Source organism: Lathyrus oleraceus, chromosome 2 (genome assembly GCF_024323335.1).
Source record: "Lathyrus oleraceus cultivar Zhongwan6 chromosome 2, CAAS_Psat_ZW6_1.0, whole genome shotgun sequence".
In the NCBI taxonomy this organism is placed as follows: Eukaryota; Viridiplantae; Streptophyta; class Magnoliopsida; order Fabales; family Fabaceae; genus Lathyrus; species Lathyrus oleraceus.
Window position 1 is genome coordinate 19,087,713 of NC_066580.1, and position 16,895 is coordinate 19,104,607.

The following is a 16,895-nucleotide window of genomic DNA, read 5'->3' on the forward strand; positions in this document are numbered from 1 at the left end:
AATTTTTTTATAAAATTATTGTTACATTAGAGACAAAATAAAACTTAAAAGAAATAATGAAAAAGAAACAATAACAAAAAGGATGGTTTTTTTTCATCAAATAACAAGAATGGATTAGAATTAGGGTTGGGCCAAAACTCAAATAAAATTAGCCTAAATAAAATAAGTATAATTTATGATAAAAATAAGAACAAAATATCAAAATATAAAAGAAAGAATTGCACACATATTTTATGTACACATTCACATTATACTTTAGACTCACTTTATATATCTATATCTCTCTGTAACGCATCACTACTAACTTCCCTCCACAAAGTTTTCAAATTAAAACCACTTTATGTATTGTTTATACTTTATGTACCATAAAACCAAAAACATTGAAAAAGATATAGAAACATAACCATTCTCCTTAATTATTTATCCACCATTCTCTCTTAAAAATATCACCAACCATTCATCAACCATGCCTACAATTTCAAGAAGAAAAACAAAACAAGCCAAGAGAAAAACCAAACCTTTGAATCTGCCCAACCAACATTCTTCAGCTACTGCTCAACTTCAAACAAAAGGTGTTCATCACTCTCTATGCTATCTACCTGTCTCACCCTCTTTTTTGTTGTTTTTTGTGTTTGGTTTATTGCATCCTTTGTTTGGTATCCTATGTTTTCAATAATTATCACTTTCCTTTCATACTCTCATTTTTTTCTTTTCTTTCAATAACAAAAAATAGATCTTTGACATATATGGTATATATCTCTATGTTTAACTGCAGGTCCATTTGTATGTGAAAATCTTAGCAAAATGGAGGGAAATTTCAATGGAAAATTGCATGATGACATGCAAAAAGTTGAAGAAGAATCGTCGAGTGAAGATAAAGAGGTGGCGGTTGAAGTTGAAGTGTCTGATGATGATGTTTATGATGGAAAATCCAAGTCTGTCGGTGATGAACATGTTGAGGCATGCAAGGTGGTGGAAGAGGAAGAGGAGTCTCTTGAATCGAGTGATGCGAGAGAAGGTAATCGAGTTGAGAATGTTGAGGACTCGGAAACTGTTGAACTGGAATTTAAGGAAGAGAATAAGGAAGAACAAGGTGAAGATTTTATATCAGTTGAAGATGATGATGTGGTGGAGGGAACTGAATTGGCTACTTCGAAGGAGAATAATGAAGGAATAAGGGAAAGTGAAGTGGTTGAAACGGATAGAGACGTGACGGTTGGTGACAATGAGAATGTTTTGTCTTCTTTGCCTTCATTGGATGTGGTTTCGGTTTCGAGGGAATCTGATGATGTTGTTGAAAAGGTTAAGGGAATTGAGGAATCATTGGTGAAATCTACATATGAGAAAGATGAGGAACAGTTAGATATTCAAGAGTCATCATCAGCTTATGAAAGTGCTAAGGAGTCTTTTCAACCATCTTCAGATGTTCCTAGTGTCAATGAAGAAGAAGAGTCATCGGCTTATGAAAGTGCTAAGGAGTCTCTTCAACCATCTTCAAATGTTCATGATTCTGAAAACAGTGCCAATGAACAAGATAGGGTTGAAGAATCTAAAGGCATTGAAAATCAAGGGGTAATTCATACTTTTATCACAATCTTTATAGACAAATGTTGTGTACTTAGTATATGTTGTGTAGCACCGACACTTTTTTATAGAAAACGTGTCTGGTGTCCGACACAACATCCATAGTATATATTTGATTGCGTTCAATTAATTCATTCTTTATAATTTCTACCTGTGTTGGACTCGGCCGTCTCAGTGATAGTGACGTGTCTAGTGTTTGTTATAAAGTATTGAGGTATGTATAATGATCCTTCTTCTTTCTTTTGTGATAGAGCATTTTTTCTGTGACTCAAAGGCAACAATCCTCTTGGAAGAACTGCTGTGGACTCTTGGAAATTTTGAGGCATGGTGATAGATGATTCAAGGTGAGAACATGCGAGCCGTCTTAAATTTTTTGAGGCTTTGTTTATGTTAGTAACAGTTCAACTGAGACAAAACAATTAGAGTCCTTATTTAACTATGATTAAACTATAACAAACCGAAACTCTATTTAAACACATTTTAACTGTGGTAAATTTGAGACCATATATGATAGTTCATCTTACCAATTCTCAAAAAGGACGGCGGCAACATCACTATACTTTCTTAACTAAATTTTACCATTAATGATGTGACAAAAAAACCGAACACATTCATTAGACATTAGTGTAAAATTTTACAACATCTACATCGATATTGTATATCTTTTAAACTTGTTACACTCGATGTTTTATCAGTAACATATACTTTGAATAGATGCTTTGAATAGTTTTGTTTAATTTGTTTTTTTTTTCTTTTAATTTTATAGTTGAGAGCTTCAGAGGAGGTTGTTGGTTCTTGCGCTAAGGTTGATTGAGGCACTGCAAGTCACATGCTGTGATGGCAACCTTTTATAGCAGAGTTATTTTGTTTTTATATGTATACGTTTATTCTGAGGCATGTTATTTTATGTTTTCTTGTTGGATTTACGGTTTGATTTGCTTCCAGAGCGGTGAGATTGTCCCATTCAGATTTAAGTTTTCATTTTGTAAACTTTCGTAAACTTGGAGTTATAGTCCAAAATTATTTAACAGAAGCACGTTATGTGTGTTTTTCTAGCTCAAAAGCTGCAAAATGTGGCATAGTAACATCAAGTATTTTTTTTATTTTATAGAAAAACTCCATTTCAGTGAAAAGTCATAAGGTATTATAACCATCAAGAAACATATGACGATGGACATACCTCATCCATACTTTAGAAGCATCTCTACTAGTAAAAATTGCATAAACATTACACTTAGATTGATCACAAGCTAAAAAGACACAACCAAACCAGAAACAATAGTATATCATTCATCCATCATTTCTCTTAAGAGCATCATTAGTGGTAATATAGGAATGAGAATCCATGGGCTTTTTCCAAATCCAGTTAAGGATGATTTTTTTGACTTGAGTATGCGCATTTCGACTGCCTTTAATCTCAAGATTGTCCATTTTCATGGAATGCTAAAAATTTAATTGATGACTAAAGATAGTGTTGCTCCAAGACACAAAATTATTTGAGACTTTTTATCAAACACCAATAGTGCGGACTTAAATTCCAAAAGAAAAAAAGTATAAAATAGATAACACAAACCAGAAACGAATAGATTTGAAAGAGGGATGAAATGCAACCTGTAGTAAATCCACGACGGCTTTGGGGTGGGCGAAACGTAGCCAACATCAAAGATGTGGGAGCAGAAATGGAGAAGAGAGTTACACATACCATTGTTAAGTTTGAGATGCTAGTGGTGGTGGTACAGGTGGCGGTCGAATCAGCAGAGAAAGAGGCGGCTTGACAATGGTTCGCGGTGGAGAAAGGGGATATTTGATGAGGGAACTAGTTCCGACGGAAACATGAGTGTGAGGTTGGATGAAAGAGGTATTATCCCTCATAGAGAGGGGATGACCACCATAAGGGTGGTAGATGGAAGCCATCATGAAGGTGGGAGGCGACCACCATCAAATCCTAAAGGTTTTAGGGAAGGTTTTCTAGAGAGAAGAAAGAGTATCTCTCTCTAGAAAAGGCCGTGTTAACACACATATACTAATTCTCTTCTATCAACATCAAGTATATCTTTACTGTTATAGAAGTGTAAGAAAAACTCTAACAAAAATAGTCTAAACGGAGATTTAGACTCTATCGCGGTGAGAATCGGATATCAAGTTATTGTATTAACTTGAATCATAAAATATTGAAATGTTCACCACCGAACTTTAATTTATCCAAGAGAAAGGGAAAAGATCGAATAAAATCCTAATTGTGCAATGTAAAAACAATACGGAGAGATCTAAAGTTCGAGGGTTGGTTATACTAAGGGAAGGTATTAGCATCCTAAGTATCTATAGTATCCTATAGGAACCTTTTGAAAGTATTTGTGTTATTTTATCGTTTGTTTGCTATTGTTTGGAAATGTTTTATCTGGAAGGACCTAAAGGTTATTAAGTTTGCTCGCCAAAACTTCGCGGTCATGTGCCTATGTATCCTTATAAGGATGGAATCAGAGCAACCGTAGTTTACCTAACTAAAGATGAAAGAACACTTGGTAGTGATCAAGGTTCCAAAGGGGGAAGTAAGTGTTCTTAACAAACATACTTACAAGAATTACAAACTCTTACTTAAATCTAAGTTGAAAGTGAGAATGACTCTAACAAGGTTAAAGGGGAACTAGGGATTGTTAAACTACTTATGACATTAAGTCAATAAAGAGGTCTTTCCCTTGGATTTGGGCAAAAAGATAAACAAAAGATAAGCAAGATGAAGAAGATGTTCAATCATGACATCAACAAATATAAGCACATGATAAAGAAGATGTTCAAGCATGACATCAACAAAGATAAATAAATGGTAAAGAAGATGTTCAAGCATGACATCAACAAGGACAAACAAGGATGAAGAAGATGTTCAAACATGGCATCCACAAAGACAAGCAAATGAAAAAGATGTTCATACATGACATCAAAAAATATATGGAAGCATGATCATAAGAATATCAAGCATGGTATGTAAACACATATGTACAACATGTGAAAATGAACAAAGATACAACAACATCAATCAAAGATGTATAAAGTTAACATGAATATGAATGACATGGATATATCATCATGAAGAAACAAAGATGGATGAAATAACAATGCATGAACATGTATATGGATGTCATAATAAGTATGAGTGAACATGTATATGCATGAAGTAAGGCATGGTTTAGACATAACATCAACTTAATCATGAAAACAAGTTAAGGTATTCAAGACATGCATGTAAAGGTTCAATATGATCACAATCAAAGGTTCAACATCATACAAAAAGTTTGAACATGTAAGCATACAAGTCATACAAAGACATGTTATTACAATTTTAAAGCATTTGTAAACACATACACAAAGACAAACACAAGGGAACACATGCACACAAAGGTTCAACAAGACATGAAAGAATTACATGTGAACCATGGATCTATGGCAAAATAAGCACACAAAAGTTCATGGCATAGTAACAAAAGTTCAAAGCACATAAATATGTAAACATACATTAAAGTAAGTCAAAATTAGGTCAAAACCAAGAGGCGCATATTAACAATATAAAATAAAGTTCATATATGATGCACAGCATTCATACAAGTCATGGTGATCAAGAAAAATTAAAGTATCAACCCAAGAAGGTCATTTGAAACTCTAAAACAATCCTAAAAAGGTACCAACTTTAGACAAGTATAAGTATGTAAAAAATAAATCAATTCTGGAATTTCTTTTTATCATCATAAAATAGACAAAATTATGAACACATAGCAAAAAGAGTGGCTCAAAAAGGCTTAGCGATCATCAAGTTATGAGCCTTTGAAGTTATGAAAAATAACAAAAATAAATAGGCAAGATCTCTTACACCCACACTCTAACTGCTAGGGAGGTGATACATCCATAAATGTTTTACAAACATTAATATATATAATAAAACGATTCGAGAAATTGGAAAATGGAGTCAGCTCATCATCTTTTTCCTCGTGTTCTTGCATGTTTGTTCCAATTTCTTTTCTTTCTTTTTTTCTCAAACTTCCAACAACCATAACTCTCTCAATTTTCCATGAAATTAAAAACCGTAAGAATCTAAATTGTTGTATTTTTCACAAGGAATCTAATGGAATCATTATCTCATCCTAAAACTTAATGTACAAAGCGTGTCAAGGCAAAAACCAGAACTGCACTTTTAATTTTCAAACAATAAAATCTCAATGCATGAGCATGGTATAATGCATACAGTAGCAAACATACAACAAACACATTATATAATACATTTTTACTTCAATAAATATTCAAGAATGATGCATGAACAATAGTTTTCAAGTGTAAGTGCACTTACCTATTGGAGAAAGTCCAATGCTTCTTCTTAGCTACTACAAAGATTAGAGATAGAGATTCTACCGGCCTTGTTGATCCTTGAGGATAGTGTTTGAACAATGAGAATGGTCAGAAACAACTTGTATTATCTCACACAAGTGTTCTTGCAAAATAAAGAAGTGAAATGGTGAATGATAAAATAGAGGATACAAAATATGTTCAAGTGATTAAACAAGCTATAAATGGTGTCTGGAGATGATTTGTAGTGTTTGTTTGGAAGATACACATGGGGAATAAGTTTGGTTAGAGAACTTGCAAAAATAGTGTGTTTTTGCAAATTATAATGGAATGGGAGTTTGATGAAGTGTTGAGGGGTAATTGTTGTGTGTTTTGAGGCTTAAGGGATCCCTCTATTTATAGGGAAAAATTGGGGATTAGAACTGGTTAGAAACAAAAGTTATGAAGTTATGGTTTTGGTTGAGAATGAATGAGAAATTTGCATGAATTGTGGAGTTTTAAGGAGTTTGTCATATTTCACTAGCCTCTACAAGGTTGCTTATGATCACTTAAGAGTATTTGTGATCTTTAGGGACCAGTTTCAAGGGTGAAAGAGTGAGTTGTTGGCATAAATCTTGCTTTATCAAAGTAGTAATGTGACCTTTTGCAAGTTCATCCATAAATGGTATAATGCAATGGACAAAACCTCAAATCCTTGTGTAATGAACTTAGGGTTCATATAAACATATGATTATGGAGAGATTTATACACAATAGGACCTGCAATCAAGAGAGTTTCACATTTGAAATGGTTTTCCTCCAAGAATTCATCATGAACATGACTTGAAATTCAAGTTTGGAACCCTAACTTCCCATTTTCGAAACTCATAGCTCATGCATGGGAAAAAAAATGTACTTGTACTTTTTGAAAAGCCCCAGACATGCTCTACAACTTTTATGTTTTGAGTTTTTTCTGAATCAAAGTGGATCATGATGAAAACTGGCTGTAAAGTTTATTAGTTTTTAGGGATCAAAGATGACTTCAAAATTTTTTAAGTGTTTCAACTTGAGACACCAACTTTATGGCCTCATAACTCAAAATCCTTTCACTTTTAGGGAATAAACCCTATAGGACAAAGTTGAAGTATGGAACAAGATCTTTCATTTGTGCTTTGGAGCATAGAAAATTTCTGCTCGGATTGGAAGTTATGGCTTGACAAAGTAGTGCACTTGAACATGAAATTTGGATAGTGAAATTTTCAATGTTTTCAAGATTACCCTTTTTGCAAGTAACCTTATTTATCTTGATTTATTGATAAAATTCATCAATTAAACATATACTCATGAAATTTAACTTGAGAAGTTCATATTTGATCATAAATCTCAAAAGTCAAAGGTTTGACTTTGTAGTGCATTGGTTGTGTATCAGATGAATTTGAATTTCTTGATCTTCAATGAATTCAAACTCTTGAGCCAATTGAACATCATGGATGGGATCTAAGGTTGTACTTGAGTGTGTTGAGTCATGTCTCAAGGCTTGAGACCATGTCTTGATCAAAATTCTCAGATGAAATTGAATGTTGCTAAGAAACCCTAATTGGTGGGCCAAATGAAAGTGAAGCTTGATGCACTTGTGATTAGGTCAAAATAAACTTATTTGTTGATGGAGAGAGATCTCTTGTGTGTATGTGAACTTTATTTATTGATGATCAATCCAAAACTTTGACTGATCAATCCTTTGAGCTCTTTGAGGGAAACCCTAATTCGCATATGAAGCAAACTAGGCATATCTTGATCTTGAGGTTAGCTATGTATGAATGATGTCTAGGATGAAAATGATTATTCAATCTAGGGGTAAAATTTGGGGTGTGACATACTCCATTTGGGAAACAACTAGTACCTTATTCCCTATATCTCATTGCAAGCATTTGTCACCATGGTTTGTCTTTATTTTTTCTTTGTTAGTGAGGAAGTTGTTAGGATTCAAGCATGAGTGATCAAGTCTCACATCGCGTATAAATAGAGGAAATATATGATTTATAAGAAAAAATAACTTATATCCCAATGACTTTATATTTTAGATGGATATTATGAACTTGATGTAAAAGTTTGTTAGTGGTAGTTATTTGTTGTGATAACTAACTAAAAGTTAGTTATTAAGTGTAACTACTTTTCAAACTTTCCTTTTCATATATAAGTGTAAGATGACACTTGCATGTAATCAATACCATTCAATGAAATAATCATCTCCTTTTCACATCATGTATTTCACAAACTACAATATGGTATCAGATGTAATTTTTTATCTTTCTTGCTTCCGCATCTTCCTTCTTCCTTCTTCCTTCTCCATATTATGATTTTTTGCTCCTCATTTCAATGGCAAATCACGATGATCCCTATCACTTTCATTCATCTGGTCATCCCGGATTATTCTTGTTTCACAATCTTTAACCGATGATAACTTCAACTCTTGGCGTTGTTCCATGTTAATGGCTCTTTATGGAACGCTTCCAAAACCAGAAGAATACTCTCCTCAATATTAGTCATGGATGCACAACAACAACATTATTTTATCTTTGCTGCTTAACTCGGTTTCCAAAGAGATCTCTGCTAGTGTCATTTATGCTGCAGAGATTTGGAGGGAACCCCAAGATCGTTTTCAGCAAAAAAAAGGGTCCTCATGTATTTTAATTGAAAATGAATCTCCTCATATGCACCCAAGGATCATCCAATGTTAGTGTATAGTACACCCAGTTCAAGTTACTATGGGAGGAATGGGGAGAGACAGACATAGGTATGAGCTTTTCCATGATTGAATCTCATAAATCACACTAATCTAGAACTTGGATAGTAGATTTAGGGGCCACCTCTCACATGCGTTATGATATTTATTGCTTTGAGTTACATAAATCTTTAGTTGATAAATTTGTCACACTTCCAAATGGAAATCATATACCTGTTAAAGTTACTGGTAACATTGTTCTAAATAATGCTTTGATTCTTCAAGATGTCTTGTATATTCCCATATTTCATGTAAACCTCATTTAAGTAGGAAAGCTACTCATTAACCCTCATTTGAAATTGATCTTTGATACTCATCATTTATTTATCCAAGATACCAAGCAATCCAAGATGATTGGCAAGGGTGATTTCATTTCAGGTTTATACCTATTTAAAGTTGATGATGTTAATCCAATGACTAGTTTCCCTAATTCTTGTAATTTAGTCTCTTCAATTAATAATTCCAAATTGGGGCATCATAGGCTGGGACACTTGTCTGATTCTATGTTAAAAACTGCTAGCCATAAGATTCCTTTTGTTGTACCTTCTTATTTCAATTCAAATAAATGTACCATATGTCCTTTAGCCAAACTCAAAAGACTTCCATTTAAATATAATAATCACTTTTTTGTACAAAGTTATGGTCTTATACATTGTGATTCATGGGGTCTTTATGGAAAATCTACTTATGATGGTAAAGTTTACCTTTTGACAATTGTTTATGATTTCAGTCATTTAACTAGGATTTATTTGTTAACCAATAAATTTGATGCTCATATCAATATTCAACAGTTCTTTAGTTTAGTCAAGACTCAATTTGGTAAGGTGATCAAAGTTGTGAGAACTGACAATGCTAAAGATCTAGTAATGACTTTGTTTCTTCAAGACCAAGGCATCATTCACTAATATACATGTCCTTATAAGCCTGAAAAAGATTCAATTGTGGAGAGGAAACATCGTCATTTGTTGAATTTAGCAATGTCTTTAATGTTTCATGCCAAGTAACCAATCAGGTTTTGGGGAGACTTTCATAGCCACAACCATTTTCATTATAAACAAAACCCCTTCCATGGTTCTCAAAGGCAAGTCACCTTTTAAACTTTTGTATGAAAAACTTCTTACTTATTCTGAGTTCAAATTCTTTGGATACATTTGCTACATTTTCAATATAGTACGACATAGGAACAAGGTCACACCTAGATCAATTCATTTCACTTTCTTGGGATATCCTACTGGCTACAAGGGATTCAAGGTGTATGACTTGATATCCAAAACCTTTCATGTGTTTAAGGACATTGTCTTTCACGAATATACTTTTCCTTTTCATTCCATATCTGACAATAATTATCATATTGATCCCTTTCACCAACTAATCTTGCCAAATCCAATTTATGGCCATGATCCAAACAACTCCAAGTCAGATCTTACCACCATAGAAGATAATTTGGAACATATTTTGCTTGTGCCAACCTCACCTTGTAATGTGCTCATTGTTCCTACCATTTCAACTCTTAGAGGATCGTATATGACACATAGAGCTCCAATTAGTTTGAAAGATTATGTGTGTCACACTATGTATCCTCTCACTCACTCACTTTCATATGATAAGTTATCCAGTCCATACAAGAATTATGTCCTTAATGTGACATTTGTCTATGAACCATAATATTATCATCAGGCTGCAAGTATACCCTGAATAGTGCAAGGTAATGTCTAAAGAAATAACAGCTCTTGAGGCCAATTGCACTTGGACAATCCAACTTATACCACCTGGCAAAAAAAAACGTTTGACGTAGATGGATCTACAAAATAAAATTTAATGTTGATGGATAATTGGAAAAATACAAGGCTCGTCTGGTTGCTAAGGTATACACACAGCAACATGGCCTTGACTTCATAGACACATTCTCTCTAATTGCCAAGCTCACTTCAGTCAGATTCATTCTTAGCCTAGGAGCTGCTTACAACTGGAAACTAGCTCAATTAGACATCAAAAGTGTCTTCTTAAATTGTGATCTCTTTAAATGAATATACATGAATTTGCCACTTGGTTATCCAAGTGAAGGGGAGAACATGGTATGTAAACTACACAGATCATTAAACGGTCTAAGGCAAGCTTCAAGACAATGGTACCATAAATTTTCCACAACAATTATGCAACATGGCTTCAATTAATCATCAGTTGATCACTCATTATTCACAAAAGGAACAGGTAACTTTTGTGACTCTCTTGGTATATGTTGATGACATAGTACTTGCTAGTCCAAATTCTAACTTAATCTAAAAAATTTAGACACTACTCCAAAGCATGTTCAAGTTAAAGCTTCTAGGATATCTCAAATATTTTCTTGGCTTAGAAATTGCAAAGTCAAGCAAAGGAATTCACCTATGCCAAAGAAAATATACCCTGCAGCTACTCATAGACACAAGTTTCATCAATGCCAAACCTTTTTCTCTCCCTATGGACCCTAGTATCAACTTCAATGATGAAGATGGATCATTGCTTAAGGATGTTTCTCAATATAGGAGAACTATTGGTAGATTGTTATATATGACCATTTCTAGACCATGCATTTCTTTTTGCAACAAACAGCTCAATCAATACATGGTTAAACCACGCAAACCTCATTTGAATGAAATTCATGTGCTACAATACTTGAAGGGCACACCAGGTCAAAGAATCATGTTTTCTGCTAATCTATCTCTTCACATTATCTGCTTATTCAAATGCAGATTAGGAGAGTTATCTATCTCTTCACATTATCTGCTTATTCAAATGCAGATTGGGAGAGTTATCTATCTCTTCACATTATCTGCTTATTCAAATGCAGATTGGGAGAGTTACATCACAACAAAGAAATCTATAGAATTTTGCATCTTCATTAGTGCATCCTTGGTAGCTTAGAGATCTAAAAAGCAAGAAATTATGTCAAAATCGTCTACTGAAGCGGAATATAAAGCTTTGGCTTTTGCAACATCTGAGTTGCTATGGCTGAAACAACTTCTGGGGACATTAAATATTGATGTTCCATCATGCAAAGTCGTCTAAGATAGCACTTCTACAATCCAAATGGCAAACAATCCTATTAGTCATGAAAGAGCTAAGAACAATGACATTGAATGTCACTTTATTTGAATGTGTGTTTCCACAAACTTCATCAAATTGATCCATATTTTCATCCAAGTATCAGCTGGGAATTTACAATATATATCTCCCAATTTAAGGAGGAGTACTATGAACTTGATGGGTGGAGTATTATGAACTTGACGTAGAACTTTGGTATTGTTATTTATTTGTTATTATAACTAGCTGAAAGTTAGTTATTGGGTGAAACTATTCAAATTTTTCTTTCCATATATAACTGTAAGATGTCACTTACATGTATCAATACCATTCAATTAAATACTTCTGTCCTTTTCGCATCTAGCACATTGAAATCGTTGTTTGGATAAGGTTAGTAATGTAGGTGAATACCCTTGTGAAAGAGATTGTTGAAAGAGATTTTAAAATTATGCGAGTGGTTTAAATTGAACAACAACTAGATAGAAATATGGAAAATGTATATAATACTCAAAATTGCTATAAGAGGATTTAATAATATGAGAGATATTCCACTAATACAAATACTAGTTGATTTACATTAGCCGGTAGCTATACGTAATCAACTTCTCAACTTTTGTAACTTCAATTTCAAAAAAAATAAAATCTTAGGATAAAAAAAATGTTGTACACAGGATTCATTTGTTTTGACTTTTTAAAAAAATAATTTTTATAATAATATTGTATACAAAAATTAAAAAATAAACTTTATAAAAAAATTAAATAAAAATTAATTTAAATAATTATTCTCAAAATATTATTTTAAATATTCTACTATTTTTATTAAAATATTTATTAATTATTTAAAATTTTAAAAATCACTTAATTGAATATCAAAATTTCAAAAAATCAAAATCTAATTGTGAAGTAATTTCAAATAATTTTTTAAATACCTTTTGAATAAATTGTAATACAAAAAAAAATCATTTTTTAAAGGCAGAACAAAAAGGTTCATTTATCTACCATTAATACAAGAACATATCTACAAAAATTTGATATATAACCAATTAGCTATACCTATACACAATTGAAAAGGATGACAAAGTCCATTGAAATTCAACGCCAAAAATTCAAAATCCATGACACTTAACTATATAACCAAAAAAGGTCATGTTTTTATTACAGAAACACAGCATTGAATAAAAACATAAACCAAATTTGAACAAACTTTTAAATAAACTGATTTTTTTCCAATTTACAATCGACAACAAATGCAGATTATCTTGGAAAATAATCATGAAATATATGAGTATATGCAAACACAACTTAGGCAGAGTCCATTCATATAGTTCAAAACAATTATAAAGTTCATATCTTGAATTTTCTATTAAATTCGAGTATGCAAAATGGGAAGAGCATGGAAAATAAACTAGCAAAATCAGAAAAACACCTTTGCTGAAGACATCAACCAGCACCAAAATGGCACAGATCATCGCCTAAATCATATTCGATACATGAATAATTGCAGAGAAACTGAACCACTTGATAACAGTGTGAGAAATGCCATATCCTCCAATGTAGGATAAGGATTAAACTAAACAAACATTTCAATTTCAATTTTAAAATTCTATCTTACTCTTTATTGAATCCAAACTTCCAACTCAACTATAACACAATAGACTTGTAATCAGTAGTACACCAAAAACCTAGTAACTGCAGTTAATAAGATAAGAGCATTGCTCCAACACACATCGGTTTTAATCCTCATAAAACAAGCAACTACAACCAAAGCAGTATGCCAACTTTGACATAAATAAAATTAACAGGCTTCAAAAACAAAAGCCATAGAAGCATCATTATTTTATGACGAACAAAATTGAAGCATATTTCTGAGTAAAAGACTTGTAAATCTAACCTCTACAACATCCCCATTCAAATTCTCCTTCCTCATATTACTCATATCAGAGAAAAATCACCTCCGTTTTGAGTAGTAAACAAAGATCAAAGCTGCTGCCCCCAAAACAGCCACTGTAGATCCCGCTCCCGCTGCTACAATCGGCCACTGCAACTTAACTTCATTCCTCTCACGCTGTAGCCCATTCAAATCCCTATCAACTATCTCAACAGCTTTTTCATTCAGTGCTTTGATCTTCTTCTCAGTTTCCACTGCTTCCTCGCGCAATCGAACAATATTCAATTCTAAACCCTTTGCTTTCTCCTCAGAATCTTTAAGGGCCTTCTCCAAACTCAGTTTCTCCTCAGACCAGTCCCCTGACTCGTGTTTCTTCTCACCAGCAACCTTCTCCAATTCCTCAACCTTGTTTCTAAAACCCTCAATTTCCCTATCCTTCTCACCAATGGTATCCCTCAACTCCTCTTCAACTCTAATCCTCTTATTCCTCTCCTCGATTTCCTTCATCTCAAGAACACCAATTCTCTTCTCTAAATCCCTCAACCTCGCCTCACTCTCCGCTTTCACCTTCTTCAACCCCTCCACTTCCTTCACCAAATCTTCAACCCTAGACTCCTTCTCTTTCAAAACCGCCTTCAATTCATCACATTCCTGCTTCAACTCTTCCCCAGCACTCAAATCCGATACCATATCATGCTGAAGCCTCGCCACTTGAGTCTCAAGCTCCACCGCCCTAGCCGCAATAGCCTCCGTAGCCTTCGCAGCATCCTGCGATCTCTCCACTTCAGCCTGCAACTCATCAATCTTCTCCCTCATCTCCTCACCCTTGCTCCTCAATTCATCAATCTCCACTGTCAACTTCTTGATTTGCTCCTTCTTCTCATTGTTCTCACTCACCAATTCATCTCTCTCACGCTCCAACACAGAGATCTTCGTCACAGATCGCTCCTCGTGCTGATCCTCGACGCCGTTCGAAACGCCATCATCCGCCATAGTTAATTCTGCAAAAATAAAATAAAATCACAATCCGTAAATCAACCGAAAATCCACAAATCAACCGAAAATCCACAAATCCGAATCAAAATCGAAAATCTAGTACCTAGTTTAACTGCGAACTAAATTAAAAACCAGAAACTAAATAAATAAACTCTAAACTATTTATCAACGAATCAAAATCTGTAAATCAATCGAAAGTCCACAAATCGGAATCAAAATCGGAAATCTAGTACATAGTTCAACTGCGAACACAATCAAAAATCAGAATCTAAACAAACAAATTCTAAACTATTTATCAACGATTCATGAATGATTACATAAACTTTTGAAGTATCAATAAATAAATTTCTATGCAAAATTCAGAGTAAATAAACAAGAGAAATTAAAAGTAGTATGGATCGAGAGAAACCGTGATGCGTAGTTCAGAGAAAATCGGAGAAGAAATTTCGCAGGAAAATTGGTTGATTTTTTTTCTGGGAAAGTGATAGAGTAATGAGAACCTTAGTTTATGAAAGGCGTAGAAATAAGAAGGATTAGGGTTTTGAGTGTGAGAGTGAAAAAGTTTTTAACTTTATAGTTTTTATTTATTTATTTTCGTTCGATGGAAATTACCGTTTTTAATATTTGCTTTCTCAGAAAAGAAAAAAAAAAGTGAAATTTTAAAAAGAGAAAACGAACCAGGCAACGGTTCAGATTCGAAATGCTATTCTTCCCGAATAGTGGTGTCGTTTTCCAACGGGTATGAGACTATGAGTTGATGGCAGGTTTTTTTACCGAGATAACCCAGTTTTTCGAAAAAATTCCCAAAATAACCCAGTTTTCAGCAAAATTCTCAATCTACCCCACTTTTAGGAGGTGTCTCCAATTGAATTGGCGACTCCTCTTAAAAATTACAAGGAGGCGCCAATTGGATTGGCTAGGGCAGGTGCCCTAGCCAATCCAATTGGCGCCTATGTGTAATTTTTAAGAGGAGTCGCCAATTCAATTGGCGACACCCTTAAAAAAGGCTCAAATGGCAAAACCTCCAACATGAAAGTTGTAGATCTTTTCAATACAATGAATTTGGACATAAATTTTGCATCATTTGGATTTTTTATGAGAAAGTTATGGGCAGTTGAAGTTGGACTTCTGATTTTTTCAACTGTTATCTGACGTATAATGTTTTGCATTATCGCATGTGTTTCTTTTAGAAATATGAAATTTTGTCCAACATAACATTTGAAGTAGACATCTCAAATTTTGCAATGCACTTGGTCCCACCTCAAAATAATTAAAAATGAGTGAGTTAGGTCCTTGCGAACTTGACCCAAAATTATGGTTTCTGTCAAAACATGTGTATGTGAATTTTGCCAAAAGGGACCAACTTCAAGCCCTTCTGTTTGAATGATAAAAAGCTCAAATGACAAAACCTTTAACATAAAAGTTGTAGATATTTTCAAGATAAAGAATTTGGACTAAAATTTTGCATCATTTGCATTTTTTTGAGAAAGGTATGGGCACCTGAACTTGGACTCTTTGACATTTCAACTGTTATCTGACGTATAATGTTTTGCATTATCCCATGTGTTTATTTTAGAATTATGAAATTTTGTTCAACATAACATTTTAAGTAGACATCTCAAATTTTGCAATGCACTTGGTCCCACCTCAAAATAATTAAAAATGAGTGAGTTAGGTCCTTGCGAACTTGACCCAAAATTAGGGTTTCTGTCAAAACATGTGTATGTGAATTTTGCCAAAAGGGACCAACTTCAAGCCCTTCTGTTTGAATGATAAAACCCTCAAATGACAAAACCTTCAACATAAAAGTTGTACATCTTTTCAAGACAATGAATTTGGACTAAAATTTTGCAATATTTGCAATTTTTTTGAGAAAGGTACTAAAATTCTAATTTTTTTTGCAAATGATGCAAAATTTTAGTCCAAATTCATTGTCTTGAAAAGATGTACAACTTTTATGTTGAAGGTTTTGTCATTTGAGGGTTTTATCATTCAAACAGAAGGGCTTGAAGTTGGTCCCTTTTGGCAAAATTCACATACACATGTTTTGACAGAAACCCTAATTTTGGGTCAAGTTTGCAAGGACCTAACTCACTCATTTTTAATTATTTTGAGGTGGGACCAAGTGCATTGTAAACTTTGAGATGTCTACTTCAAATGTTATGTTGAACAAAATTTCATAATTCTAAAAGAAACACATGGGATAATGCAAAACATTATACGTCAGATAACAGTTGAAATGTCAAAGAGTCCAAGTTCACGTGCCCATACC

At 33.6% G+C, this 16,895-nt stretch overlaps 3 protein-coding genes across 3 annotated transcripts; 2 read left to right on the forward strand and 1 right to left on the reverse strand.

Annotated features, from left to right (window-relative positions):
* The first annotated feature begins 314 nt into the window (after positions 1-314).
* Positions 315-2,639, forward strand: LOC127117742 (uncharacterized). The gene is made up of 4 exons (XM_051047847.1): positions 315-572; positions 776-1,572; positions 1,836-1,928; positions 2,351-2,639. The coding sequence occupies exons 1-3, from the start codon at positions 467-469 to the stop codon at positions 1,920-1,922; spliced, it is 990 nt and encodes a 329-aa protein (XP_050903804.1). The 5' UTR covers positions 315-466; the 3' UTR covers positions 1,923-1,928; positions 2,351-2,639.
* A 7,105-nt stretch (positions 2,640-9,744) lies between these two features.
* LOC127121692 (uncharacterized) lies at positions 9,745-10,341 on the forward strand. The gene has a single exon (XM_051052141.1). The coding sequence runs from the start codon at positions 9,745-9,747 to the stop codon at positions 10,339-10,341; it is 597 nt and encodes a 198-aa protein (XP_050908098.1).
* Positions 10,342-13,326: 2,985 nt separating this feature from the next.
* On the reverse strand, positions 13,327-15,193 carry LOC127117743 (peroxisomal and mitochondrial division factor 2). The gene is made up of 2 exons (XM_051047848.1): positions 15,033-15,193; positions 13,327-14,628 (listed from the first exon to the last, which is right to left on the reverse strand). The coding sequence occupies exon 2, from the start codon at positions 14,618-14,620 to the stop codon at positions 13,688-13,690; it is 933 nt and encodes a 310-aa protein (XP_050903805.1). The 5' UTR covers positions 14,621-14,628; positions 15,033-15,193; the 3' UTR covers positions 13,327-13,687.
* Between the last annotated feature and the right edge of the window lie 1,702 nt (positions 15,194-16,895).

What these genes read in the sequence shown, in the direction of transcription:
- LOC127117743 (XM_051047848.1), bottom strand. Translation starts at nt 14,620, where the DNA reads ATGGCGGATGATGGCGTTTCGAACGGCGTCGAGGATCAGCACGAGGAG.
- LOC127117742 (XM_051047847.1), top strand. Translation starts at nt 467, where the DNA reads ATGCCTACAATTTCAAGAAGAAAAACAAAACAAGCCAAGAGAAAAACC. An exon ending in TGCTCAACTTCAAACAAAAG is followed by an intron (nt 573 to 775) that starts GTGTTCATCACT and finishes GTTTAACTGCAG; the next exon opens with GTCCATTTGTATGTGAAAAT. An exon ending in AAGGCATTGAAAATCAAGGG is followed by an intron (nt 1,573 to 1,835) that starts GTAATTCATACT and finishes CTTTTGTGATAG; the next exon opens with AGCATTTTTTCTGTGACTCA.
- LOC127121692 (XM_051052141.1), top strand. Translation starts at nt 9,745, where the DNA reads ATGGTTCTCAAAGGCAAGTCACCTTTTAAACTTTTGTATGAAAAACTT.